The sequence below is a fragment of the Salmo salar genome, chromosome ssa22 (assembly GCF_905237065.1).
Source record: "Salmo salar chromosome ssa22, Ssal_v3.1, whole genome shotgun sequence".
Lineage (NCBI taxonomy): Eukaryota > Metazoa > Chordata > Actinopteri > Salmoniformes > Salmonidae > Salmo > Salmo salar.
The window spans coordinates 16,207,431-16,234,697 of record NC_059463.1 but is presented as its reverse complement, the minus strand read 5'-3'; the positions used below and the strand labels follow the sequence as shown (position 1 = coordinate 16,234,697).

The following is a 27,267-nucleotide window of genomic DNA, read 5'->3' as shown; positions in this document are numbered from 1 at the left end:
AAGAAGGCTGTAAGATCAGTCCAATTCTGGTTTATATAGATTTTCATAGAATATTTTAAAATTGTTATTAATTGCATTGCTATTTCTAATTAAAGCATTTGTATCCTTATCTTTTAAAATTATAACTGGTTTGGTGTGTATTCGTTTTGTGAGAACTGCGAAAGGATTTGCAAGGTTTATTTGCCATTAAGTAGTATGCTTTATTTGAGTTTAACCTGTAGTTGTTGGCTCTCTTCAAAAGTTGAAGGCCATATTCCTGCCTAAGTTCAGAAATTGTATTATCATCTTTACCTTGTAAAGATTTTTATGGGCTTTTTCTAAGATAGTGATTTCTTTATCATTTTAAACTCAGATTTAACTTTAGCTGAGTATGATATTATCATTCCCCTTATGTACGCCTTAAAAACATCCCAAATGATGTCAGAGGTCAGCTGTTCTCTGTTCTCTATGTCTATATTTGTAGACATAGAGACATACATTTGTAGCTCTTGCAGGAAAACCACATCTGCTGACAATCTCTTTAAATGTTAAAGAACCATGCTTTTTTTGCCATCATGAAGCCTGTGCACGTTCCATATAATAAGTTGGATTTTATTAACTTGTATAGAATAGAATCAAAGTTAACATTTACTGTTCCATCTGTAGGACCAGATAAAACATTTTAGCAGACATGTCACATGAGGACAGTGGACATGACATGGAAGAGTCAGAGTATGAATACATATTGCATACTTTACATATATAAAACATGTGAACATGTAGGCTGAGTAAACATTTAACAGAAACACAAAAAAACATAAAGCAAGTACTTCTTTGTTCTTTGATGGGCTATGCCTTTTTAGGACTTTAAAGATCCTACTCCTCCTCTAACGTACCAAGAATCTGTGGTTTATGTCATTGTAAATACATTGAAGAACGACTGCCACTTAAATACAGTGGTCAGTTTGTAAAACCTTGTGAATTAAAGTATAGTGGCAGGTGGGGCTTTATTTGGGGAGAGTGGGTCCACCGAGAGACCGAAATGAGATGAGTGGAGGCACCATACATACTTCAGGGAAGTGTCCGATGACCTCAAAGCTCCCCTGTCCTGATCCCTCAGATAGAGCCCATCTCCACTCTCGCCAATAACCATCATTTGATCTTAACTATAATGGCAAACAAAGAATAATAATGACTTGACGTCCTCTCCTAATTTGGCCAGGGATTCCTGGGGTAACATGTAATCACTTAAACATGAAGGGCTTTTGTTACAATTACCACCCACTATGGGTTTCATTAGGTAAAAATAAACATTAAAGAACATGAAATAATTGGCCTTGAATCTTGAGCTAAATGTCTGCGTGCGACTGATTTCATACGACACCCGCTGGCATTATTTTTTGTTTATTTTGAAGGAAAAAAAATACCCCCTTTTTCTCCCCAATTTTTTTGTATCTTGTCTCATCGCTGCAACTTCCCAACGGGCTCGGGGGAAGTGAAGGTGGAGTCATGCTTCCTCCGAAACATGACCCGCCTAACCGCGCTCCTTAACACCCGCCAGCTTAACCCGGAAGCCTGCTGCACCAATGTGTCAGGGGAAGCACCATTCAACTGGCAACCAGGGTAAGCCCGCAGTCACCCAGCCTGCCACAAGGAGTCGCTAGAGCGTGATGAGCCAAGTAAAGCACCACGAGCCAAACCCTCCCCTAACCCGGATGACGCTAGGCCAATTGTGTGCCATCCTATGGGACTCCCGGCCACAGCCGGTTGGAAATAAATCTGGTCTATGGTAACGCCTCTAGCACTGCATGCGATGCAGTGCCTTAGACCGCTGATCCACTCGGTAGGCCACACCCGCTGGCTTTCTGTCCAACTCCCATCTCCTACCGCAACTGGTCCCGAACCCAACCGCAGTCCACCAATGTTATTTTAGGCGTATGTGATGACACATAAATAGCCACAGATTCCTTCCAAACCACTCATTGTTGAATTTGCTATTTCCAACTTGTTGTATAATGTTTATGTCCAATGGCTGATGAGCACCGATATGTTCTATTTATAATTTCTCTTTATATGACAAGGATTGAAAAGGATTTGCCAGTAGATTGTCAACGTGGTTCATGACAGCGCCCAAGGGGCTTGAATTTTTTAACTCTCACCGTAGATTTTGCGGTGATGTAGTGTCCCCATGACAGATCGAACACTAAGCCAATCACGGCCCAACTAGAGAACATTACCAAGCCCTACGCTCCGTATTTTCCGCTGGCATACCTACCCTGAATGACGGGTTGCCATTGCAGTGGTGTTAAACGCATTCCACGGAGGGCCTAGTGTCAGGATGAAATATTCTGACCGCACCGCAATATGCTGACCGCACCGCAATGATCTCTGTCGGGGCCGCAGCCCTCTATCTTGAGCCTTGTTACAGTCTATCACCCTTAACGGGCTTTAGCTGCGATATAGTGTAATGTGTTACAGTTACCACCCATAATGGTTATATGAGGTATTGTGCTGGGTTTTTAGAACTGCTCACGTCAAATGAACCAGAATCAGATGGGAGTTTCAACTATGGTCCTTGGCTCCAAAAATACAGATATTCAATACATGAGTGCAATTGTCTAGAGATACTGTTTCTGTGTAAGTGGGTTCATTTTAATAACTTTAATTACATTATAAATATTTTTTCTTGAACACTAAGAATATCAACACTAATTTTCTATAAATGTATACAGTATACCTAAGAAACTTCTGAATATCAAGCCATACTGAAAATGTGCCCAATACATTACATTTGTAGAATTCATACTCTTTATTGTCCATAATAATATTACCATGCTGTTGTTAATTTTTCATTCTCAGTTGTCTTTCTAAATGCTGATGTTTTCCTTGCAGCTAAGAATTCCAGATAATTTACCCCATCCCCAACTCACTCAGCACTTAGGGCCACTATGCTCTGAATTAAATGTACACTTGTATATGAGCAGATTCATGATTTAGTTCATCACTAACCTCAATTAATTTAAAGTGCAGCGGTACCCTCTCAATAGTCACACTCACTTCCTATCCTTTCTCTCTGCTGCCAATATCGAGACAGCTTATAAACAGCAATAAATGATCACAGAGTTGTCTGTGTGTGGTTACAGTGAGCTCTCTTTTACATTGTGGTTCACCTTGAGTCATTGGTTAGAAAATACGGTTGCCAGTGCAGACTAAGAAATACAAAGAACCAAGTAGACGTTGTCAGTTACCCCAAGATCTAAATGCAACACCACAGGAGGTTGGTGGCAACTTAATTGGGGAGAACGGGCTCCTGGCAATGATTGGAACGAAATCAGTGGAATGGTATCAAATACATCAAAAACATGGTTCCCAGGTGTTTGGTGCCATTCCATTAACTCCGTTCCGGACATTGTTATGAGCCTCCACTGTACAACAGCTACATTTATTAGACGATTTAGTGGATTCATTACTGTCCTTTGAGTTTGGCCCACACAATCTCTACAATATCTGACTCTTTACAGTGTTCACATTTGTTTGACACTGATCTGGTTAGTGGAAGAGCATTTGTGAGATCTCCATGCCTAGATCCAGACACTCTGTGGCATGTATGCATGTATCACAGACACAGCACTCAAATCCTGGACCTCCACACAGGCAACAGTGGGCATCCAGACACCCACAGCAGCCACAGTGATGGGACGTGTCCAGCAGAGGCTCCAGGGAATCAGGCTCACAGCAGCACACTGTGGAGCATAGGGAAGAGCACAGGGACGAGGCACAGACATGGCATCCTTTCCCCGTGGCCAGTAAACAGTCCCAAGGCTGGCAGAACAGACATGCCAACAGGATGGAGGCACACAGGCCTAAAGGTGTGATAAGACAAGAAGCAGGGAAAAATGGATTGGAAGGGCAGAGGCATTTGGAAAGTACAACACTATAAATAAAAAACTAGATTTATACTATCTAAATCTATAAGTAATTAATTTCTTCACATTCAGAATAGGCTCTCACCATCTCCATCCACTTGGTGGATCTGTGCAGCAGAAGATTTGTGGCTGCTCTTGCTGATTGAAGTGGATGGCTGTCTCATTTGGTATGGTGGGCAATGGTTTGCGGGGGTCAACTGTGGGGAAGTAAGCTGTGGTTGGTATTTTGCCACCGACCATTGTTGTGCTTCATTCATGTTGTCTGTTGGTAAGGTTATACAGATGTTCTGGTGATGAAATTCAGATTTCTCATCAATAGGAGTTTCTGAATGTGACAGACCTGATATGAAATTAGATCAAGACATAAGTGCTGGTCAGTTACGTTTTCAGCTAATGCAATGTACAGATTGTTTCAATCTTCATTCAAAGTGATACCTAATCTTTTTGTTGCTAATACAGAATAAATAGGTAGCAGGTAGGAGCTCTCATTGGCAGAGACTTCAGTCAAAGATAGTTGACTGTCATTGTGCATCTGGTCTGACAAAGTCAAAGATTCTTTGATTGGGAAGAAATGACCACATACAACATTTGTTTCCTGGGTGAGGGGAACATAACACATAGCTATGAAATTACAATACACCCAGAAATACTGAACATTCACTTTGAAAGGCTAGCAATCTGTACACATGAAGTACATGAAGTACCTGTGTGGTCCAATCCATTAGGAGCATGTTGTGCACTTAGGTCGTCTATTACATAGCACAACTCTGATCTCTTTTTGTTCTCATCTCCAGACTCAAGGTTCCCATCCATGGCATCAGTCATGAAACATTTGCTGTCTCCAAAGCAGCTCAATCAATTTTAAATCTAAAAGGCATGAAAGAGACAAAGGATATTTCAGCTATTCACTAAATTGGTTGGAGGCAGCAGTTTCAGGTACTTTAATTTACAATCAGGACCTGGTGGAAATGCACAGATACGCAACAAATAGCATAGTTAATCTATTATTAATCTACATTTTGAAAAATACATCTGGATACTGGCCAGGATGAGGAAATGCTGACATCCTAATGAAAGTATAAGAGCACACAATTTGCCTTTGCTAGTAATCAGCAAGGGTTTGAGAGTTCTGTAAGTGTAATAATTGACCGTCACATCAGCACAACCCCCTTCCCTGGCCAAGAGTCTCTTTTGAGGTAAGAGTCTTGACCACCAGGCCCAATATATGGCCCGATCAGCCAGCATGTCATTGATACATTTAAAAAAAAAAACATGTATTCATTGTAGTCAAAGCAAAATGAATTTGCTTTGACTACAATGAACGATAGAGTAGAATCCACATCACATTCAGAAGCAATTCTATTTTCATGTTTTTCAAGACATACTCCCAAAGTATACTAAATGAAATATTGAAAAGCATATTGGTTTTATCAAATTAATAGCAAATATATTTGACTTATTGTGAATCTATTTGTAAATAGATTGAGAATAATTTCTTTGCACGGGACAGCAGTATCACACACGGCAACAAATTTTACTAATAGATTAATAAAAACTTTGCAATGCAACCACTGTAATTACATATTCTGCAATAATGAAATGTACCTACATTGGAAGCCTTGGCATGGATAGAATCTCTCTGGCATTGTAGTTGAAAGTGGATACAGCTTACTGTACTAACAACCTAAACAACACTGAGGACTACCTCTCCCCTCCCTCCCATGCGTTTATGTGTGTGTGTGTGTGTGTGTGTGTGTGTGTGTGTGTGTGTGTGTGTGTGTGTGTGTGTGTGTGTGTGTGTGTGTGTGTGTGTGTGTGTGTGTGTGTGTGTGTGTGTGCGTGTGTGCGAGAGAGAAGTGACTGATGAGATTAAATAAGAAATGACATAAAGTGGGATTAGAGACTAATATTTCTAGATACTGGATTCAGAAACAATATATGGAATGTAATGCTGCTATCTTGAATGTTACCCAGCCAAACAAGGTAAAATGTTTTACATTTGAATGCACCTGATTAAGTGACACCTTGATGAATCACCGTAGGAGATTTACTTGACTGCACAGGTGTTCTGTTTGAAACTGACAGCATGTCGGGTGAAGATAAGAGCACAAAGAATGAGAATGAGTGGGCTACAGTGCCGAAAAAGAAAGTAAACAAGAGAAGTAAAGTTGCGCTGGAAATTAGGAAATCCAAGCCTAGTCTAGATGTGTTTTTAGTCAGAGTGAGGGTTCTGGACCAGTGTTATCTGGGAGCAGAGTGCCTATCAAGGGGGTTAGCGCATGAAGTGCATGCAGATTAAATACATGAGGAAGTAGGTGACCCGTCATTTGACCCATATGGTGGATGGATTGAACAAATTCACTTCATCCATACTTTTGTTCTTTGATGAAGAGTCTCCCATCTCATTTAAAAATAGGCGTTATGAGATACCCTTAAAGAGTGACTGCCAACGAATCCCTTTGAAAACGTCCTATGTGGCATCAATATAAGTCAGAAACAGTTATTCTAGTGTCAAAATTTACTACAACGTGTTTTCTCATAAAGTCAGTATCGTCTAAAACGACGTTTGGAACATCCGTGTGTCACAACGGGTAAATGAAGGTTTGGTTTTGACAATATCCATTTGCCCACCAACATGAGGTGAACAGCTGCGCTGATTGCTCTCTATGCATAGACAGTGAGACAGACCTGCCCAGAAGCTCTGACTTTGTTTACTTAAGACAACACGTTGCATATTTTTTAACTTGAGAAATACTGCACCAAACACCTTAGTTAGATGTAAAATTGTGCAACTAAAACATGGCAAAAACTTCAACATTAATTACAGATTTCTTGAGTTACCTTTTAAAGAAGGGAAATAGGCTTCCGCATCTAGTGTCTCATGAGGAACAAACATCATTAACCAAATGCAGAATCGGTCAGGAAACACACATCCAAGACTGAAATTTTGTTTTTCTAATGAGCAACAGAAAAGCACATGTGCTCGTCGGTGTGTTCAGTGGCTTTTTAAGAGCTTTTGTGCATAAACCCTTTCAGTGTTATAAGTGCAAAAGATTTGGTAATGTGGGAAGTGCATGCATACGGGAAGAGTATTGAGTGCCAGCGGAGGTTATACTGTATGTTGCAATTGTGATGACGAACATGCACCCGAATTTCCTGATTGCCCTGTTAGGGTGAAGTAGAAAGATGTGACAAGAGTAAGGGCTGGCCAGCGTATCTCCTATCTGGAAGCAAAGAAAAGAGTCGAAGGATTGAGTAATGTTGATCATGCAATGGTAGTAGAGCCTGCACCAGTGAATGTTTCTAGGCATCTGAGGGATGCTAATATAATGCATGTTAAAAAGGTGGACTTTATGTCATTTATTGCATTGGTCATAAAATGCACAGCGTAAACAGAGATGTAATCTGAAAACATTGGTATCAGCTGAACATTTTTTAGGACTAAATGTTTTACAACTGAGGCCTTGCAATGAATCCTGTTGAAGAATGTTCCACCCTCACAGGCCCCTGAGCCTGTTGGGATGTGATTCGAGTTGGACTGTGACTGAAGGAGTGGGAGGATTTTTTTAACGTGTCTATTTTTCTATTTTGCATGATGTCTCCAGCCCCCAACCTTCCCTTTCCTGCAAATAATTGTTTTTCTATAGTTTACTATACCATACAGTAGGTGCCGGCAATAGACCGTATCGGTTGTAGTCTGCCAATAGACCTCAAAGAAGAACCAACTAATGGCTGGAGGAAAAAAGGAAGCGTGATTGTTGGTTTGATGAAGTTGGTTGAAAATGGCGGCGAGTAGTGTGGACGAAATGGAGGAAATGGAGAAAAGGTTGGAGAAGAAAGAGCTGTGCTGGATTGTGAACAATATGGGTGTCAGTTCTGATGGCGTGGAGTGGGAGGATGAGGGTTGAGGACCGGAATGGTCGGTAGTGGAAAGACATACGAAGAAAAGAGATCATGAGAAAGCAGTGGAGTGTCTAGTAAAGAAAGCATAAAGAGGACCAAGGTAGGAAGCAAGAGTAATAATGTGCCGGAGTGGAGAGTAGTGATGGTGTTTGAGACCACAGGGCCTCATTTACACCCTATCCGACTAACCAATGCCATAGAGAAAGACAGGTGAAGTCAAACTAGCCCGGTTCATTGGACATGGTAGATTGTTAATATTTTGTGGTAGTCAGGCTCAGCAAGGGAAGATTCTGCAAATGGAAAAGCTTAATGGGAAGAAGATTAAATGCCATGTCCCTGGTGCTTATACTATATTGAGGGGAGTCATCACTGGGGTCCCAATATCTATGTCCACAGATGATATTAAAGAAAATGTGAAGGGAGGCAGAGTGATTGAGGCCAAAAGGTTGATCAGTTGGGATGAGGGTCAAAAAAGGGAAAGCTTATCATTGCTGCTGAGGATTGATAAGGTTTTGCCTGGGAAAAAGTACAAATAGGATTCCTTAGTTTCAATATCAGAGAATTTGTCCTGTTCCCATTGCAGTGTTTTAAATGCCAAAGAATGTGACATGTTCTGTGTAAAGGAAAGACTTGTGTCAAGTCTGGAGGGGATTATGATTATGGTGAATGTGGGAGCAATGTGAAGGTTAAGTGTTGTAATTGTGTGTGTGGGGGGGGGACGACGACGACATAGTGCAGAATTTGGTTGATGTCAGGTGCAGAGAGAATCTAGAGAGGCTCAGCAATATAGAATCAGTCATGATGTATCATATGCAAAGGCTGTAAGACAGATTGGTGGAACTACAGTGCAGGCAGATGGAGCTTCCATGGCTGCTCCTGTACTAAGTGGACCTAATGTGGTGGCTGGTGCTTCTGCTGGTCCTGGCATGGTTTCGAGACCTATTCAGAAATCTTGTGCTCATGAATGTGCTGTGTCAAAGGACACTTTGATAGTGAAATAAAGTTAACTTCATAGCTTTCATTTCATTTTATCAACACGCCTCAGGTTGTGGAGAGCAGAAATTGAAGGTTATTGTGGATAAGGCAAAATAGATATTCAGGGTAACAGATGCTACTGCCGAAATGGTTGTTGACATGCTGAATAATCCTTAGGGGGGATTGTTTCAGCATGATATCAAGTCTAATGGTTGGGGGGCTTGGGGGGCTTGGGAGGTTTTTTGTTTGGGGGGGTATAAATTAGTAGGGATTTATCTGGTTTTTACATTTTATTTTCTTAGTAGTACAGAATTAGGCACGCCATGATTGATCGCACACTCCAGCACAGTACGCGGGGGCATGCACATTAAACGTTTGTTTGCGGACCGCCATGACATCATAGAAGAAGAAGACCCAACCAATGGTTGGCCAGCTGTATACCGAATCCATCCGAGTTCAGCCGATGATTTACGGCGTCGTCGAACAAGATTTTGACTCTGTGCAGTTGTTTACTATCGTTGAAATTTGATCGAGGATTGCAAAGACATCGCAAATGGTAATTTTGGTTGGCTAAATTAATAAAGAGAGGCGTTTTATTTAATGTGAATTTCACGCTTAGTTGCCTAGCATTGAGGTAGAATCGTGCTTTTTCCAGGCTAAGGTAGGTAGTTAGCTAGCCAGCAATTTTGGTTATTAAGCAAAGATGGTGGATAAAGGACTATAGTTCAACCCTTGCAGTTTACCATTGAAAAAAAGGTAAGTTCCGGTCAACTTAACTGGGTGTGTCTCCCATAGGCACCAATGCAATGAACCAGAAAAAAACAGCGAGTGGGTTGTCTCGCTTCCTTTTTCGTCTGTGGTATTATCAAGAGCCATATTACTAACGAATTTGTCATCTGGAACGCGGCAGAATTCGATTGTAAACAAATGTCTCATTGCGCAGACTAGTACGACTCGATGTAGAGACTAAGTAAAATAGTAGATATGACACAATTTAAAATGTTTATCTTGTGTTTGCCATCAGGGTAGTTAAAAAAAATATATATATATGATTAGCCGATCAGATCGAAACTCCAGCGTTGTAGATAGCTTTGCACCACCCCACGATAGTATTTTCTGACCCGGTGTGTTTTGTTAAGAGCCCAGAGGCTTGGTCTAATCCAGGGATGGGCAAATGGCCCACGGACCAATTAAAAATAAGTTAAAACCTAGTGTCGTAATTGTAGTGTACATGGAGCCAAATGTGGGCGAATTTAATGGCTGAAAACTTTGCCCCAGTATTTGTGCTAAAAGTTGGAATTCAACTAAGGCGAGAGCACCAGCCTAGTTATGGACACATTAATACACTGTGATCAATTGGCGGTTAAAGAAATGAGAGCCAGGAACTCCGAGATAGTTTATGGCCAATACAGCAGTAGGCCTATACCTTCCATCATCAACTAATTGAAATACATGGACCTAAAGTCGACAAAATAAAAACAGCAGAAAATATCCTGGTAAAAATTCGTGTTCCTTCAATTACATTCATCTCTACTACGCATGTCTGCCTCTCAATCTGTCTTGATTTGAGCTATTGCTAGTGAAGTGCAATGTATCAAATTATCACTGGGTTGGGCCTGTTGCTAGCTAGCTAAATTGCAACATTGTATTAACTAGCCTATTCAGGGCCCTCAGAGTTTGGATGTGCCAGTGAGCTCAAGACAGCCACTGGATATATACTCTCCTTCCATAGCCTCCAACTGCTCCTAAATACAAGTAAAACTAAACGCATGCTCTTCAACCGATCGCTGCCTACACCTGCCCGCCCGCCCAGCATCACTACTCTGGACGGTTCTGACTTAGAATATGTGGACAACTACAAATGCCTAGGTGTCTGGTTAGACTGTAAACTCTCCTTCCAGACTCACATCAAACATCTCCAATCTAAAGTAAAATCTAGAATTGGCTTCTTATTTCGCAACAAAGCATCCTTCACTCATGCTGCCAAACATGCCCTCGTAAAACTGACCATCCTACCGATCCTCGACTTCGGTGATGTAATTTACAAAATAGCCTCCAACACCCTACTCAACAAATTGGATGCAGTCTATCACAGTGCCATCCGTTTTGTCACCAAATCCCCATATACTACCCACCACTGCGACCAGTACGCTCTCGTTGGCTGGCCCTCGCTTCATACTCGTCGCCAAACCCACTGGTTTCCAGGTCATCTACAAGACCCTGCTAGGTAAAGTTCCCCCTTATCTCAGCTCGCTGGTCACCATAGCAGCACCAACCTGTAGCACGCGCTCCAGCAGGTATATCTCTCTGGTCACCCCCAAAGCCAATTCCTCCTTTGGCCGTCTCTTCTTCCAGTTCTCTGCTGCCAATGACTGGAACGAACTACAAAAATCTCTGAAACTGGAAACACTTATCTCCCTCACTAGCTTTAAGCACCAGCTGTCAGAGCAGCTCACAGATCACTGCACCTGTACATAACCCATCTATAATTTAGCCCAAACAACTACCACTTCCCCTACTGTATTTATTTATTTAGCTCCCTTGCACCCCAGTATTTCTACTTTGCACATTCACCTACTGCAAATCTACAATTACAGTGTTTTTTAATTGCTACAGTCGGGGGGGGGGAAGTATTTGATCCCCTGCTGATTTTGTACGTTTGCCCACTTACAAAGAAATGATCAGTCTATAATTTTAATAGTAGGTTTATTTGAACAGTGAGAGACAGAATAACAACAAAAAAAAACATAAAAACGCATGTCAAAAATGTTATAAAATGATTTGCATTTTAATGAGGGAAATAAGAATTTGACCCCTCTGCAAAACATGACTTAGTACTTGATGGCAAAACCCTTGTTGGCAATCACAGAGGTCAGACGTTTCTTGTAGTTGGCCACCAGGTTTGCACACATCTCAGGAGGGATTTTGTCCCACTCCTCTTTGCAGATCTTCTCCAAGTTATTAAGGTTTCGAGGCTGACGTTTGGCAACTCAAACCTTCAGCTCCCACCACAGATTTTCTATGGGATTAAGGTCTGGAGACTGGCTAGGCCACTCCAGGACCTTAATGTGCTTCTTCTTGAGCCACTCCTTTGTTGCCTTGGCCGTGTGTTTTGGGTCATTGTTGTGCTGGAATACCCATCCACGACCCATTTTCAATGCCCTGGCTGTGGGAAGGAGGTTCTCACCCAAGATTTGACGGTACATGGCCCGGTCCATCGTCCCTTTGATGCGGTGAAGTTGTCCTGTCCCCTTAGCAGAAAAGCACCCCCAAAGCATAATGTTTCCACCTCCATGTTTGACGGTGGAGATGGTGTTCTTGGCGTCATAGGCAGCATTCCTCCTCCTCCAAACACGGCGAGTTGAGTTGATGCCAAAGAGCTCCATTTTGGTCTCATCTGACCACAACACTTTCACCAGTTGTCCTCTGAGTTATTCAGATGTTCATTGGCAGACTTCAGACGGGCCTGTATATGTATTCTTGAGCAGGGGGACCTTGCGGGCGCTGCAGGATTTCAGTCCTTCACGGCGTAGTGTGTTACCAATTGTTTTCTTGGTGACTATGGTCCCAGCTGCCTTGAGATCATTGACAAGATCCTCCCGTGTAGTTCTGGGCTGATTCCTCACCGTTCTCATGATCATTGCAACTCCACGAGGTGAGATCTTGCATGGAGCCCCAGGCTGAGGGATATTGACAGTTCTTTTGTGTTTCTTCCATTTGCGAATAATCGCACCAAATGTTGTCACCTTCTCACCAAGCTGCTTGGCGATGGTCTTGTAGCCCATTCCAGCCTAGTGTAGGTCTACAATCTTGTCCCTGACATCCTTGGAGAGCTCTTTGGTCTTGGCCATGGTGGAGAGTTTGGAATCTGATTGATTGGTTGCTTCTGTGGACAGGTGTCTTTTTTACAGGTAACAAGCTGTGGTTAGGAGCACTCCCTTTAAGAGTGTGCTCCTAATCTCAGCTCGTTACCTGTATAAAAGAAACCTGGGAGCCAGAAATCTTTCTGATTGAGAGGGGGTCAAATACTTATTTCCCTCATTAAAATGCAAATCAATTTATAACATTTTTGACATGCGTTTTTCTGGATATTTTTGTTGTTATTCTGTCTCTCACTGTTCAAATAAACCTACCATTAAAATTAGAGACTGATCCTTTCTTTATCAGTGGGCAAATGTACAAAATCAGCAGGGGATGAAATACTTTTTTCCCCCCACTGTATATTGTATTTACTTTGCCACCGTGGCCTTTTTATTGCCTTTACCTCCCTTATCTCACCTCATTTTCTCACATTGTATATAGACTTGTTTTTGTACTGTATTGTTGACTGTATGTTTGTTTTACTCCATGTGTAACTCTGTTTTGTTGTATGTGTCGAACTGCTTTGCTTTATCTTGGCCAGGTCGCAGTTGTAAATGAGAACTTGTTCTCAACTTGCCTACCTGGTTAAACAAAGGTAAAATAAATAAATAAATAAATAAAATGTGGGATCATCAGATCATGATATTTTTCTCTTTCACACAAGGCTTGTTGTTTTATCGAGGCCGGCAGTGTTGGAAAGATTTTTCACATACTGAGGAACTATCATTCTCAATGGATGTTAAAAAAACAGACTTTATTTACTTGTGTGAGGGGAAGAGAAAATGACTGAGAAGCTCAATTTATTAGTGGTGTATGTGGGGATTTTAAGACAGACATTGACAATGTCACTTTCCTACATATGCATGCATTCTGGAGAGACACACCATATCTTTGCCACACACCCCTCCATCTTCTTTATGCAGTATTTTAAATGACACACAAGACACATCTTCACACACATACTGAACAAAAATATAAATGCAACATGTAAAGTGTTGGTCCCATTTTTCATTAGCTGAAATAAAAGATCCCAGAAATGTTCCATATGCACAAAAAGCTTACTTCTCTCAAATTTTGTGCACAAATTTGTTTACAAACCTCTTAGTGAGAGTTTCTCACTTGCCAGGATAATCCATCCACCTGACAGATGTGGCATATCAAGAAGCTGCAAACAACATGATGATTACACTGGTGCATCTTGTGCTGGGGACAATAAAAGGCTGCTCTAAAATGTGCAGTTTTGTCAAACAACAATGCCACAGATGTCAAAAGTTGAGGGAGCATGCAATTGGCATGCTGACTGCAGGAATGTCCACCAGAGCTGTTGCCAGAACATTTAATGTTCATTGCTCTCCATAATATGCCTCAAACGTCGTTTTAGAGAATTTGTCAGTACGTCCAACCAGCTTCACAAACGCAGACCACGTGTAACCACGCAAGCCCAGGACCTCCACATCCGGCTTCTTCACCTACGGGATCGTCTGAGACCAGCCACCCGGACAGCTGATGAAACTCAGGAGTGTTTGTGTGTGTTAAAAGCCCCTTTGTGTGGAAAAACTGAATTTGGATTGGCTAGGCCTGGCTCCCCCATGGGTGGGCCTATGCCCACCTATGGCTATGCCCCTGTCCAGTCATGTGAAATCCATAGATTAGGGCCTAATGAATTTATTTCAATCGACTGATTTCCCTATATGAACTGTAACTCTTTCACTGACAGCTGCAACTCAATTAGCTAGACGTATTGCCACGGGCACTACCCAAATTGCGGCCTTCCCAAATAGGCATAGGCCTACACATTTGTGATTTGAAACAACCCACAGCTATTTATTTTTTTAAAGAAGCTAATGATCCTGGAGCGTGCAATTGGCATGCTGACTGCAGGATTGTCCACCAGAGCTGTTGCCAGGGAATTTAATCTTAATTTCTCTACCATAAGCCGCCTCTGTCAATTTAGAGAATTTGGCAGTAATTCCAACTTGCCTTACAACCACAGACCACGTGTATGGCGTCGTGTGGGCGTGCTGTTTTCTTATGTCAACGGTTGAACAGAGTGCCCCGTGGTGGTGGGGTTATGGTATGGGCAGGTATAAGGTACGGACAACAAACACAATTGCATTTTATTGATGGTATTTTGAATGCACAGAGATACCGTGATGAGACCCTCAGGCTCATTGTCGTACCATTAATCTGCCACCATCACCTCCTGTTCCAGCATGATAATGCACGGCCCCATGTCGCAGGATCTGTACACACTTCCTGGAAGCTGAAAATGTCCCAGTTCTTCCATGGCCTGCATATTCACCAGACATGTCACCCATTGAGCATGTTTGGGATGCTCTGGATCGACGTGTATGACAGTGTATTCCACTTAGCACAGCCATTGAAGAGTGGGACAACATTCCACAGGCCACAATCAACAGCCGGATCAACTCTATGTGAAGGAGATGTTGCGTTGCCTGAGCCAAATGATGGTCACACCAGATACTAACTGGTTTTATGAGCCACGCCCTTAAAAAAAAAAGCTATCTGTAATCCGAGTCATGTGAAATCCATAGATTAGGGCCTAATGAATGTATTTCAATTTACTGATTTCCTTATGTGAACTAACTCAGTAAAATTGTTGCATGTTGCATTTATATTTTTGTTTAGTATACAGTGCCTTTGGAAAGTGTTCAGACCCCTTGACTTTTTCCAAAGTTTGTTACGTAATGTTAATTACTAAAATGGATTAAATAAATGGATAAATGGATTAAATAAATCCTTAGCAATCTACACACACAACCCCATAATGACAAAGCAAAAACAGGTTTAGACATTTTAGCAAATTTTATTTAAAAAAAATGACCCAATGCCTTATTTACATAAGTAGTCAGACCCTTTGCTATGAGACTCGAAATTGAGCTTAGGTGCATCCTGTTTCCATTTATAATCTTAGATTTTTCTACAACTTGATTGGAGTCCACCTGTGGTAAATGTAATTGATTGGACATGATTTGGAAAGGCACACAACTGTCTATGAAAAGTTAAAACATTTGACAGTGCACGTTACAGCAAAAACCAAGCCATGAGGTCGAAGGAATTGTCCGTAGAGCTCCGAGACAGGATTGTGTCGAGGCACAGATCTGGGGAAAGGTACCAAAACATTTATGCAGCATTGAAGGTCCCCAAGAACACAGTGGCCGCCATCATTCTTAAATGGAAGCAGTTTTACCGAGCTCTAGAGTTCCTCTGTGGAGATGGAAGAACCTTGCAGAAGCACAACATTCTCTGCAGCACTCCACCAGTCAGGCCTTTATCGTAGTGGCCAGACAGAAGCCAATCCTCAGTAAAAGGCACATGACAGCCCGCTTGGAGTTTGCCCAAGGCCACCTAAAGACTCTCAGACCATGAGAAACAAGATTCTCTGGTCTGATGAAACCAAGATTGAACTTTTTGGCCTGAATGCCAAGTGTCACGTCTGGAAGAAACCTGGCACCATCCCTATGGTGAAGCATGGTGGTGGCAGCATCATGCTGTGGGGATGTTTTTCAGCGGCAGAGACCGGGAGACTAGTCAGGATTGAGGCAAAGATGAACAGACCAAGTACAGAAATCCTTGATTTTAAAACCTGCTCCAGAGCGCTCAGGACCTGACTGGGGGCCAAGGTTCACCTTTCAACAGGACCACGACCCTAAGCACACAGCCAAGACAACGCATGCGTGGCTTTGTGACACGTCTCTGAATGTCCTTGAGTGGCCCAGCGAGAGCCCGGACTTGAACCCAATCAAAACATCTCTGGAGAGACCTGAAAATAGCTGTGCAGCAACGCTCCCCATCCAACCGGACAGAGCTTGAGAGGATCTGCAGAGAAGAATGGGAGAAACTCTCCAAATACAGGTGTGCCAAGCTTGTAGCATCATACCCTAGAAGACTTGAGGCTGTAGTCGCTGCCGAAGGTTCTTCAACAAAGTACTTACTGCGTAAAGGGTCTGAATACTTATGTAAATGTGATATCAGTTTTTTCTTTTATTATAAATTAGCAGTATTGTGTGTAGAATGATGAGGGAAAAAAACGATATAAGCAATTTTAGAATAAGGCTGTAATGTAATTTTTTTTTTGAAAAATACAAGGGGTCTGAATACTTTCTGAAGTCACTGTATATCACCAGAAAAAGACCCCTTCCCCCCTCCCCAAAAAGGCAATAACTGCTCAAAGCTTGGAACAATGAAAAATTGCTTTTATATACCTTGGTTTCACTGTAACTTTATGCAGTTACTGCTAACATGACCCCCATTTTCTCCAAAACGCATGATACTTGTCCACATGGTTAAGCATGTATTTAATGTAGCAAAAATGACATTAACACATTTGACCAAATGAACAGTTACTGCCTTTTTGCTTGGTAGGGCAGTATATGTAGCCCATATCTGATGCTGTCTGGACAGAAATAATGACATATCATACTCTTTTCATCCAGACAGCATCAGATACATGGTGTACACATGCAGAGATTATTTAACTAAAATCAATGCGTCTTTCTGTCGGTGTGCGTCTCGGTTAAACAACTTAGAAATAAAATGTATATGGGCAAGGAGATACCATAAGGCAGGCCCCTAAAGACCGCCCATAATGTCGACCCTGGGCATTCATAAAAGGGAAAGGGAGTGTATAATTGCGCCGGAGGGGATGGCTCCTAACCAAATTGTGCTATTCTGTGTGTTTGAGTTGTTTGTAACTTTTTTTGTACATAATGTACTTCAGGACATCAAAACAGGGATTATTCACCTCGGGCTGGACAAAGATTCTTTCTTCAAAGAATCGGAGGTGAAAGATTTATTGCTCCTCCTGGCCCAAATCCCTGTCATTTGCATGAAGAGGACCCTTTGCCTTTGACAGCTTTGCACATTCTTGGCATTCTCTCAACCAGCTTCATGTAATGCATTTCAATTAACAGGTGTGCCTTGTTAAAAGTACATTTCCTTCTTAATGTGTTTGAGCCAATCAGTTGTGTTGTGACAAGGTAGAGGTGGTATACAGAAGATAGCCCTATTTGGTAAAAGACCAAGTCCATATTATGGCAAGAACAGCTCAAATAAGTAAAGAGAAATGACAGTCCATTACTTTAAGACATGAAGGTCAGTCAATTCAGAACATTTCAAGAACTTTAAGTTTCTTCAAGTGCAGTCGCAAAAACCATCAAGTGCTATGATGAAACTGGCTCATGAGAACCGCCACAGGAAAGGAAGACCCAGAATAACTGCACCTCAGATTGCAGCCCAAATGGTTCACAGAGACACATCTCAACATCAACTGTTCAGAGGAGACTGCGTGAATCAGGCCTTTGTGGTCAAATTGCTGCAAAGGAACTACTACTAAAGGGCACCATTAAGAAGAAGAGACTTGCTTGGGGCAAGAAACATGAGCAATGGATATTAGACCGGTGGAATTCTGTCCTTTGGTCTGATGAGTCCAAATTGGAGGTTTATGGTTCCAATCACCGTGTCTTTGTGAGACGCAGAGTAGGTGAACGGATGATCTCCGCATGTGTAGTTCCCACCGTGAAGCATGAAGGAGGAGGTTTGATTGTGTAGGGGTGCTTTTGCTGGTAACACTGTGATTTATTTAGAATTCAAGGCACACTTAACCAGCATGCTACCACAGCATTCTGCAGCGATACGCCATCCCATCTGGTTTAGGCTTAGTGGCACTATCATTTGTTTTTCAACAGGACAATGACCCAACACACCTCCAGACTGTGTAAGAGCTATTTGACCAATAAGGGGGGTGATGGAGTGCTGCATCAGATGACCTAGCCTCCACAATCACCCAACCTCAACCAAATTGAGATGGTTTAGACCGCAGAGTGAAGGAAAAGCAGCCAACAAGTGCTCAGCATATGTGGGAACTCCTTCAAGACTGTTGGAAAAGCATTCCAGGTGAAGCTGGTTGAGAGAATGCCAAGCGTGTGCAAAGCTGTCATCAAGGCAAAGGGTGACTACTTTGTTGAATCTGAAATATTTTGATTTGTTTAACACTTTTTTGGTTACTACATGATTTCATGTGTTATTTCATCGTTTATGTCTTCACTATTATTCTACAATGTAGAAAATAGTAATAAAAAAAGAAATAAGAAAAGTCCTTGAATGAGTAGGTGTGTCCAAACTTTTGACTGGTACTGTACATATTACCTCAATTACCTTGTCTAACCTGTAGCCCCGTACATTGACTCGGTACTGCTACCCCCTGTATATAGCTTTTTTTTTTTGCTATTAATTCTGCATTGTTGGTGAAGGGCTTGTAAGTAAGCATTTCACGTTAAGGTCTACACCTGTTGTATTCGATTCATGTGACAAATACAATTTGATTTCACACTGAATAGCCTAGGCTACTATTCTACTTTGCGGGGATAGGAGGGTGGACATTTTTTTAGCCTCGTCTAGGGCCGCATATCGGCCAGGACCGGGCCTGATCAGCGTTGATTAGTCTAAGTTAAGAAAAGATTCCGCATCAAATTATAACATGTCAGGTTGGAGAGGATTGGCGAATTGTCCATTTGACACAACATTAGCACATTTTAGGCCTCAGAGCCAGAACAACCTTGACGACTGCTGTAGAATAATTAATGAATAGTCAAGACACGCACAACCTTTTTTTTTATATATACTATCAAGCAATGAAAACGTGCATTGTATCAAAGAAAGTCCACAATTGTTTTTTACTGAAGTGCCATAACCTATAGCACTGTTCATCCCTGCATCTAGTGATTTAGCTGCTCTAGCATCAAAGGAAAGTTGGTAAGAGGAGATGTAGAAAGTTTAACAGACAGAATAAGTTAGTTGTATTTGTTTGCTTATAATTAGTAAACATTCCAGCTATTACGTAAAGTTTATCTACATGAAATTAAAGTTAATAAAGATAAATAGTAACGTGTAATGTAGGCCTATTTATATGGTTTGACGATTATTTTATTTTCATGACCGTCTTCATTCATAACCGTCAGTTACACGGTTATTCAATTACTGTCACAGCCCTATGTCATACTCATCGCACAGATACTGGGGCAGCAAGCTTGTTGTCGATCCTATGGTCCATTGAATGCATGGGACATTTATTTTCATCCAACCTTTAGTTGGCTATACTTCATTCTCGATTTGGAAGGCACTGGTGTCTTATAAATGTCTGTTTCCAGTTTCAGGGGGAACCCCATAAAACAGAATTCAGAAAAATATTATATCCACTTTTTGTATTGACTGAGAAATGGCTTCTCGCATGTGTGTAAATCTTTGTTTGGGTTTGCGAGATATCTGGCAGCTAAAATGAGGGAACTCTGTTTATTAGAGTTCCACCTGCAACTGGAAACAGACGTCTATAAGACACCCGTGCCTTCCGAATCGAGAATTAAGAAAGTTTCGGCAAGGTTGGTTGACAATAAATGTACAATGCTTTCAATAGCCTATCGGATCGACCTCCAGAACAAGCTAGTTTAGCTATAGCTCTCGTACTCAAGGGGGGAATACCCAGCTGGGTTCTCAGCTGATAGTACGGACCACAGCTGGCTCCATGTGAACTACAATTCGGACGTACTATTTAATCCCAACGCTCTGTCTAAACGCAAATACACCTCACTTGCGATACGGTTTTGTAAACCTTTGAAACTTAACGTTTTCATAAAAACGAGAAATCTTCTTTCAAATACAAAATATACACTTACTGTGCGCAATTTATAATAATATATTTCACAGCGATTTAGATGGTACCATGATTCCTTACGCCACGTGTCAAACTTATTCCATAGAGGGCCGAGTGTCTGCGAGTTTTCACTCCTCCCTTGTACTTGATTGATAAATTAAGGTCACTAATTAGTAAAGAACTCCCCACACCTAGTTGTCTAGGTCTTAATTGAAAGGAAAAACCAAAGACCCGCAGACACAAGGCCCTCCATGGATTGAGTTTTACACCCCTGCCCTACACTATTCAGTGCTTGTTTTCTCTCAAACTGAAATTGAGCGAACAGTGTAGGATTTTAACAGGATCGGTGTGTCCCCCGCGGGACAGTTGAGCTAACGTAGGCTAATGTGATTAGCATGAGGTTGTAAGTAACAAGACAATTTCCCAGGACATAGACATGGGCAGAACGCTTAAATTGATGTGGGCAGAAAGCTTAAATTCTTGTTAATCTAACAGCACTGTCCAATTTACAGTAGCTAATAAAGTGAAATAATATCATGCTATTGTTTGAAGAGAGTGCACAGTTATGAACTTGAAAATGTATTAATAAACCAATTAGGCACATTTGGGCAGTCTTGATACAACATTTGAACAGAAGTGCAATGGTTCATTGAATCAGTCTAAAACTGTGCACATGCACTGCTGCCATCTAGTGGCCAAAATCTAAATTGCACCGAAACTGGAATATTACATTTTGGCCTTTCTCTTGCATTTCAAAGACGATGGTAAAAAAACAAGGAAAAAAACGCATGTTTTTCTTTCTATTATCTTTTTCCAGATCTAATGTGTTATATGCTCCTACATTAATTTCACATTTCCACAAACTTCAAAGTGTTTCCTTTCAAATGGTATCAAGAATATGCATATCTTTGCTTCAGGTCCTGAGCTACAGGCAGTTAGATTTGGGTACGTCATTTTAGGCGAAAATTAAAAAAAAGGGTCCGATCCTTAATTAAATATTACCGTCTATTCAATGGGCTAGTTTAGCTAAGCCACTGGAGGTTTGATCTGATTGGCAAGATGATTATGATCTTCTGATGTTTATCTCTTCCAGGACAGTGAAGTGTCAGACTTCGAGCCTGCACCGGCGCTTGTGAGCAGTATGGAGGGGGAGAAGGCACCGGTGTACTGCATTTGTCGAAAACCTGACATCAATTGCTTCATGATGTGAGTTTAATCAGATGATCATACAGGTAAACATGAAATGACTTTGAAACATTAACCTTGGTTTCATAGGGCTCACATCTGTTTTTCTTGTAGTGGTTGTGACAATTGCAATGAGTGGTTTCATGGTAACTGCATCAATCTCACAGAGAAGATGGCCAAAGCTATCAGGCAGTGGTACTGCCTGCGATGCCAAGGTGAGGTTTTAATGGTTTATCATTCACATTGGTTACTCACATGTGCTTTCTAACCTTACACAATGTCCGTTGCTTTTGATTAGACGACAACCCATCATTGGAGATAAAATACCGTCCAAAGAAGAGCCGTGAAAAGGAGGCAGAGAGCCAGAGAGAGCCAGAGAGAAATTTTGAAAGACAGAACAGCACTCCAGATTATACATCTGAAAAGCGCCGTGGATCAAATGTTAGTTATTTTACGTCTAAACGTTATGTCCCCACTTTCTTTCAATGTATCTTTGGAGCTACTCTGTTGGCGAACATACAGTACTTTCAGAAAGTATTCATACCCCTTGACTTATTCCACATTTTGTTGTGTTACAGCCTGAATTCAAAATGGATCAAATAAAATGTTTCTCTCACCCATCTACACACAATATCCCATAATGACAAAGTGAAAACATGTTTTTAGACATTTGCGCACATTTATTGAAAATTAAATACAGATATCTAATTTACATAAGTATTCACACTCCTTTGACAGTGATTACAGCTGTGAGTCTTTCTGGGTAAGTCTCTAATAGCTTTCCACACCTGGATTGTGCAACATTTTCCCATTATTCTTTTAAAAAAATGTTCAAGCTCTGTCAAGTTGGTTGTTGATCATTGCTTGACCAACATTTTCAGGTCTTGCCATAGATTTTCAAGTAGATTTAAGTCTGTAACTGTAACTCAGCTACTCAGGAACATTCACTATCTTCTTTGCAAGCAACTCCAGTGTAGATCTGGCCTTGTGTTTTAGGTAATTGTCCTGCTGAAAGGTGAATTCCTCTCCTAGTGTCTGGTGGAAAGCTGACAACCAGGTTTTCCTCTAGGATTTTGCCTGTGCTTAGCTCCATTCCATTTATTTTTTTATCCTGAAAAACTCCCCAGTCCTTAATGATAACAAGCTTACCCATAACATGATGCAGCCACCACTATTCTTGAAAATATGGAGAGTGGTTCTCAGTATTGGATTGGATTTGCCCCAGACATAACACTTTGTATTCAGGACAAAAAGCTTTGCCACATTTTTTGCAGTATTACTTTAGTGCCTTGTTGCAAACAGGATGCATGTTTTGGAATATTTTTATTCTGTACAGGCTTCCTTTTCACTCTGTCATTTAGGTTAGTATTGTGGAGTAATTACAATGTTGTTGATCCATCCTCACGTTTCTCCTATCACAGCCATTAAACTCTGTAACTGTTTTAAAGTCACCATTGGCCTCATGGTGAAATCTCCGAGCAGTTTCCTTCCTCTCTGGCAACAAAGTTAGGAAGGACACCTGCATCTTTGTAGCGACTGGGTGTATTGATACACCATCCAAAGTTTAGTGAATAACTTCATCATGCTCAAAGGGATAACACTATTATTGTTGAACACTATTATTGCACACAGAGTGAGTCCATGCAACTTATGTGACTTTTTAAGCAAATATTTATTCCTGAACTTATTTAGGCTTGCCTTAACAAAGGGATTGAATACTTATTGACTCAAGACATTTGAGCTTTTCATTTTTTATTAATTTGTTAAAATTTAGAAAAACATAATTCCACTTTGACATTATGGGGTATTATGTGTATGCCAGTGACACAAATCGTAATCAGTTTTAAATTCAGTCTAACACAACAAAATGTGGAAAAAGTCAAGGGGTGTGAATATTTTCTGAAGGCACTGTATCTTTGTCTCTTTTGTGTTTCTCAGGTTAAGCGCTCCGCTCGTATGTGTGGGGAGTGCGAGCCCTGCTTGAGGACTGAGGACTGTGCCACATGCGACTTCTGCAAGGATATGAAGAAATTTGGTGGTCCCAACAAAATAAGACAGAAGTGTCGATTTAGGCAGTGTGATGTCCGAGCCAGGGTCAGTTTCCTAATGAAACTATGCAATCAATCTTATTTTTCCTCCTAACTTATTTTCAACTGGTCAAAAAACAGTTGTAGTCTTGCAAACTATGTGACATAATGTCTCTTATTCTCTGCAGAAAATGTTGCGTGTAAAGGATGAAGAGTTTAATTTGCGTGAAAGGAGGGACAATTCCTACCACCGGCGAAGACGATATTCAGATGACTACGATAGTGAGGCAGAACTCTACGAAAAGTACAAGGCGACAGGATACGACGAAAACATGGTATTACAATAGAATTTTCAGCCTAGTTTCTCATTTATCTAACAACAACAACAAATTGAAATGCATTCAAAATACACACAGATCATCTTTAGCTTGGGCAGCACTTTCAAGTATTTTGAATGTGGGTTCATCTATTGTTTTTGTTCAACCCAGCCATGGCTCAGTAATGAGGATGACGGCCCTCCCTTCAGCCCTGTCCTGCGAAAGAAAGCTGTTAAGGTCAAGCATGTGAAGAGACGGGAAAATAAATTTGACAAGAAAGTAAGCAAACTTTATTTTTAGATCTAGCAAACACACAAAGATTATTGTTACTTGTATCCATGCAGTTGCCGTCCACATCTACCAAATATTTGAATATTTCAGCTTTAGTTTTTTATGGCATCATGGGAATATTACTGTTGTGACAAAATACATAAAAGTGCAATGATTTTACATGACAATATAATATGTGTGCAATGGGATTTGTTTTTGTGAATTTACATCAGAAAGAGTCACGGCGGCACAAACAGAAGCAGAAGCACAAGGACAAACTTAGGCACAACAATAAGGGCGGTGCCAGAGATGGAGGAGGGCAGCGGCAGTGCCTCGGGCCCAGCTGTGTGGAGGCAGCACGAGCCAATTCCAAATACTGCTCAGAGGAATGTGGCATAAAGCTGGCTACCAAGTGAGAACACAAACTACAACACTGACACAATGCAACAGTAAGAAAATGTGTAAACTGTAAAATACTTTGTATTTCTGTCTGTGCAGCCGGATCTTTGAGATTCTCCCTCAGCGTATCCAGCAGTGGCAGCAGAGCCCCTGCGTCGCTGAGGAGCAGGGGAAGAAGCAACTAGAGCGGATCCGGAGGGATCAGCAGAACGCCCGCATACGCCTCACCGACATGGAGAAACGCTTCCACGAGCTGGAGGGCATCATTGCCAAGGCCAAGCAGCAGGTGGTCCAGCAGGATGAGGAGGTGAGCCCCTTCAGTATAAGAATTGTTGTTGTTGTTGCCCACTGCAGTATTTATCCAGTAAGGTCGAAGCTCCTCAACTAGAGCTATGTTTTTCCCGTTTGGGTTAAAATCTTTCTTTTGTTAAAATCTTTTGGTTCCTGTTTCAGGCGAATGAAGGGGATAACGAAGAAACAGATCTGCTGATTTTCTGTGTGTCCTGCAGTCACCCTATCAACCCAAAAGTGGCATTGCGACACATGGAGAGATGTTATGCTAAGGTGAGCCTGTAGATCATCATAATATATGCGCTAACGTTTTTGACTGGGAAACATGCGAGAGGCTTCAGACAGAGACTTCCTGTTTAGTTTCTCTGATCTTGGTTCTGACAGTTTGTGGTATACATCCAGACTGCAGTGCACTTGCCTGATAAGTGTCTGCTTGCAGTTACTGCAACATCCTATATGGGGAGAAGATGAAACGTACAGAATGAACACTTAATATAGAGTACTAACAATACGAATATATAAGTTGCAAATATGCACTCCTACCAAAAGGACCAAGGAAATGTGTACTCTTTACTGTATAAACTGATAACATTCTGTATTTCGCTCTTTTGCATTGACAGTATGAGAGCCAGACTTCTTTTGGTTCCATGTACCCAACTAAGATCGAAGGGTAAGAGAGTCAAGCACTTTGAATGGGTTTGCTAGAAGTGGACTTTGTTTCCATATTGTTTCACCAAGGTGTTCTATGTGCTTTTTGTTTTCTCAGAGCAACAAGACTGTTCTGCGATGTGTACAATCCCCAGAGCAAGACCTACTGCAAGAGGCTTCAGGTCTTGTGCCCAGAGCATTCCAGGGACCCAAAGGTCAGTGATGATTGGCAAGTCAAATCCAAAGAACTTTGTCATAAAGCACACTAATTGTCCTGCTGTTTGACTTATGATTTGTACCTTGGCTTCTCTTGCCCTTCTCATGTGTTGTGGGTAGGTCCCAGGGGATGAGGTGTGCGGCTGTCCTCTGGTCCGTAATGTGTTTGAGGTGACGGGAGAATACTGCAGGGTTTCTAAGCGCAAATGTAATAAGCACTACAACTGGGAGAAGCTCAGAAGAGCCGAGGTGGACCTGGAGCGTGTCCGAGTGGTTAGTAGTGGAATGCACCACATCATTCTCTTATTTTAGGCCACGTCATCCAGGTTGGGGTCAATTCCATTAGAATTCCTGTAGATTAGAATCAGAAAGATCCCAGAATTCCAGTTCATCTTTTGATTTCTAGCTAACTTGAATTGGAATTGACTAAGACCCTGGTTATAACAAACATATAATTGACCTTCATAAGTGGTAGGTGATACGATCGTGAAAGTGAATTTTAAACAACATTTGATTTCAAAGACAGTTTTCAAAAATTATTTTAGTATATTAATCATTACACCTTGCTTTTCTCCCAAAATGTATTTGTGAACAGTGGTACAAACTAGACGAGCTCTTTGAGCAGGAGCGCAACATGAGGACTGCTATGACCAACAGAGCAGGTCTACTTGCTCTCATGCTGCACCAAACCATTCAGCACGACCCCCTGACAACGGATCTCCGTTGCAACAAGGACAGATAGACAGCCACATCTGCATCTTCATGTTATTTCTGAGTGGCATTTTTGTACATTTGTCAGATTTATAGTATATCTTAGAATATAATCTTTTCCATCTTTTTGTAGAGACTTTGGCTATTTTTATTAAGGATTTTAAGACCTTTGTGCTGAAATTGATGAACTGAAATATTTGAATGGTAAATGAATATATTTTTCCTTGTGTCCAGTACTATTGCTGCACTGTCACTGCTGGTATCTCTCTAGTCAAAAAAATAAAGGATATGTGAACAACACAAGAAGTTGATAATTTTCTGTTGCATTTATATTTGTTTGGAGTATTTTGCTTTGTATCTTGGTTTGATGTTTGTCTCACCACGTGTAATGTCATTCTGTTATGCACCCACTAAGAAACAGGTACACCAGTGGTTCCCAACCTCTTTAGCTGCACTATCACAGTCAACTGTTAAGTTGTCATGAGATGGAATATTCCACACATTCACACGACAAGTTAGTTTAGTAGTCGTTAGCTAGATACTTTTTTTTATTAAGAAATATAAAATATACAGTCATACTTTACAACACAGTATACCAACAACAACAAAAAGACAAACGCACTAGCTACTAAAAGCAGGCGTTTCACGCGAGCGAGGAAGGATACGTCTAAACGGATACGTCTAGACGTCCCAACTCTCACGTCACCCCACTCGAAGTTCGGTTAAGCGAAGCGAGAGGTTTAACTCCGCCCAAAATCTGGCCACGAAAATAAGCCTATGAAGTGAGGAATTTTTGTATGGAGGTCAATGAGTGTCGAATTTCGGCAGAAATACATTGAATTGCTAATTTTCTACGTGAGGCTTATTGGTTGAATAGATGTTTCGTAATG

General features: G+C 41.3%; 2 protein-coding genes across 4 annotated transcripts; one reads left to right on the top strand and one right to left on the bottom strand.

Moving 5' to 3' along the window:
- Nucleotides 1-2,787: 2,787 nt before the first annotated feature.
- On the bottom strand, nucleotides 2,788-6,945 carry si:dkey-245f22.3 (myoD family inhibitor). The gene is made up of 4 exons (XM_045705731.1): nucleotides 6,747-6,945; nucleotides 4,610-4,772; nucleotides 3,991-4,245; nucleotides 2,788-3,842 (listed from the first exon to the last, which is right to left on the bottom strand). Exons 2-4 carry the CDS (start codon nucleotides 4,728-4,730, stop codon nucleotides 3,529-3,531), a joined length of 690 nt encoding a protein of 229 aa, XP_045561687.1. The 5' UTR covers nucleotides 4,731-4,772; nucleotides 6,747-6,945; the 3' UTR covers nucleotides 2,788-3,528.
- Nucleotides 6,946-9,205: 2,260 nt separating this feature from the next.
- Nucleotides 9,206-26,677, top strand: LOC106582875 (CXXC-type zinc finger protein 1). Of its 3 annotated transcripts, none has more exons than XM_014166450.2 (14): nucleotides 9,206-9,339; nucleotides 21,407-21,519; nucleotides 21,613-21,713; nucleotides 21,797-21,939; nucleotides 23,437-23,592; nucleotides 23,714-23,860; nucleotides 24,014-24,121; nucleotides 24,346-24,524; nucleotides 24,611-24,818; nucleotides 24,965-25,075; nucleotides 25,423-25,472; nucleotides 25,569-25,665; nucleotides 25,787-25,939; nucleotides 26,262-26,677. In XM_014166450.2, exons 1-14 carry the CDS (start codon nucleotides 9,337-9,339, stop codon nucleotides 26,406-26,408), a joined length of 1,716 nt encoding a protein of 571 aa, XP_014021925.1. In that variant the 5' UTR covers nucleotides 9,206-9,336; the 3' UTR covers nucleotides 26,409-26,677. The 3 variants fall into 3 exon arrangements, with proteins under 3 accessions (XP_014021925.1, XP_014021926.1, XP_014021927.1); XM_014166451.2 differs by having other exon boundaries at nucleotides 9,241-9,539; XM_014166452.2 differs by lacking the exon at nucleotides 9,206-9,339 and having other exon boundaries at nucleotides 21,407-21,545; nucleotides 21,666-21,713.
- The last annotated feature ends 590 nt before the right edge of the window (nucleotides 26,678-27,267 follow it).

Bases quoted from the DNA above. Each gene is read 5' to 3' on its own strand.
- si:dkey-245f22.3 (XM_045705731.1), bottom strand. From the start codon at position 4,730: ATGACTGATGCCATGGATGGGAACCTTGAGTCTGGAGATGAGAACAAA. The intron at 4,246-4,609 runs GTACTTCATGTA...ATTTCATATCAG, and splicing joins TAATGGATTGGACCACACAG to GTCTGTCACATTCAGAAACT. The intron at 3,843-3,990 runs GTGAGAGCCTAT...TCACACCTTTAG, and splicing joins CCACCAAGTGGATGGAGATG to GCCTGTGTGCCTCCATCCTG.
- LOC106582875 (XM_014166450.2), top strand. The intron at 24,122-24,345 runs GTAAGCAAACTT...AATTTACATCAG, and splicing joins AAAATAAATTTGACAAGAAA to AAAGAGTCACGGCGGCACAA. The intron at 25,076-25,422 runs GTGAGCCTGTAG...TTGCATTGACAG, and splicing joins TGGAGAGATGTTATGCTAAG to TATGAGAGCCAGACTTCTTT.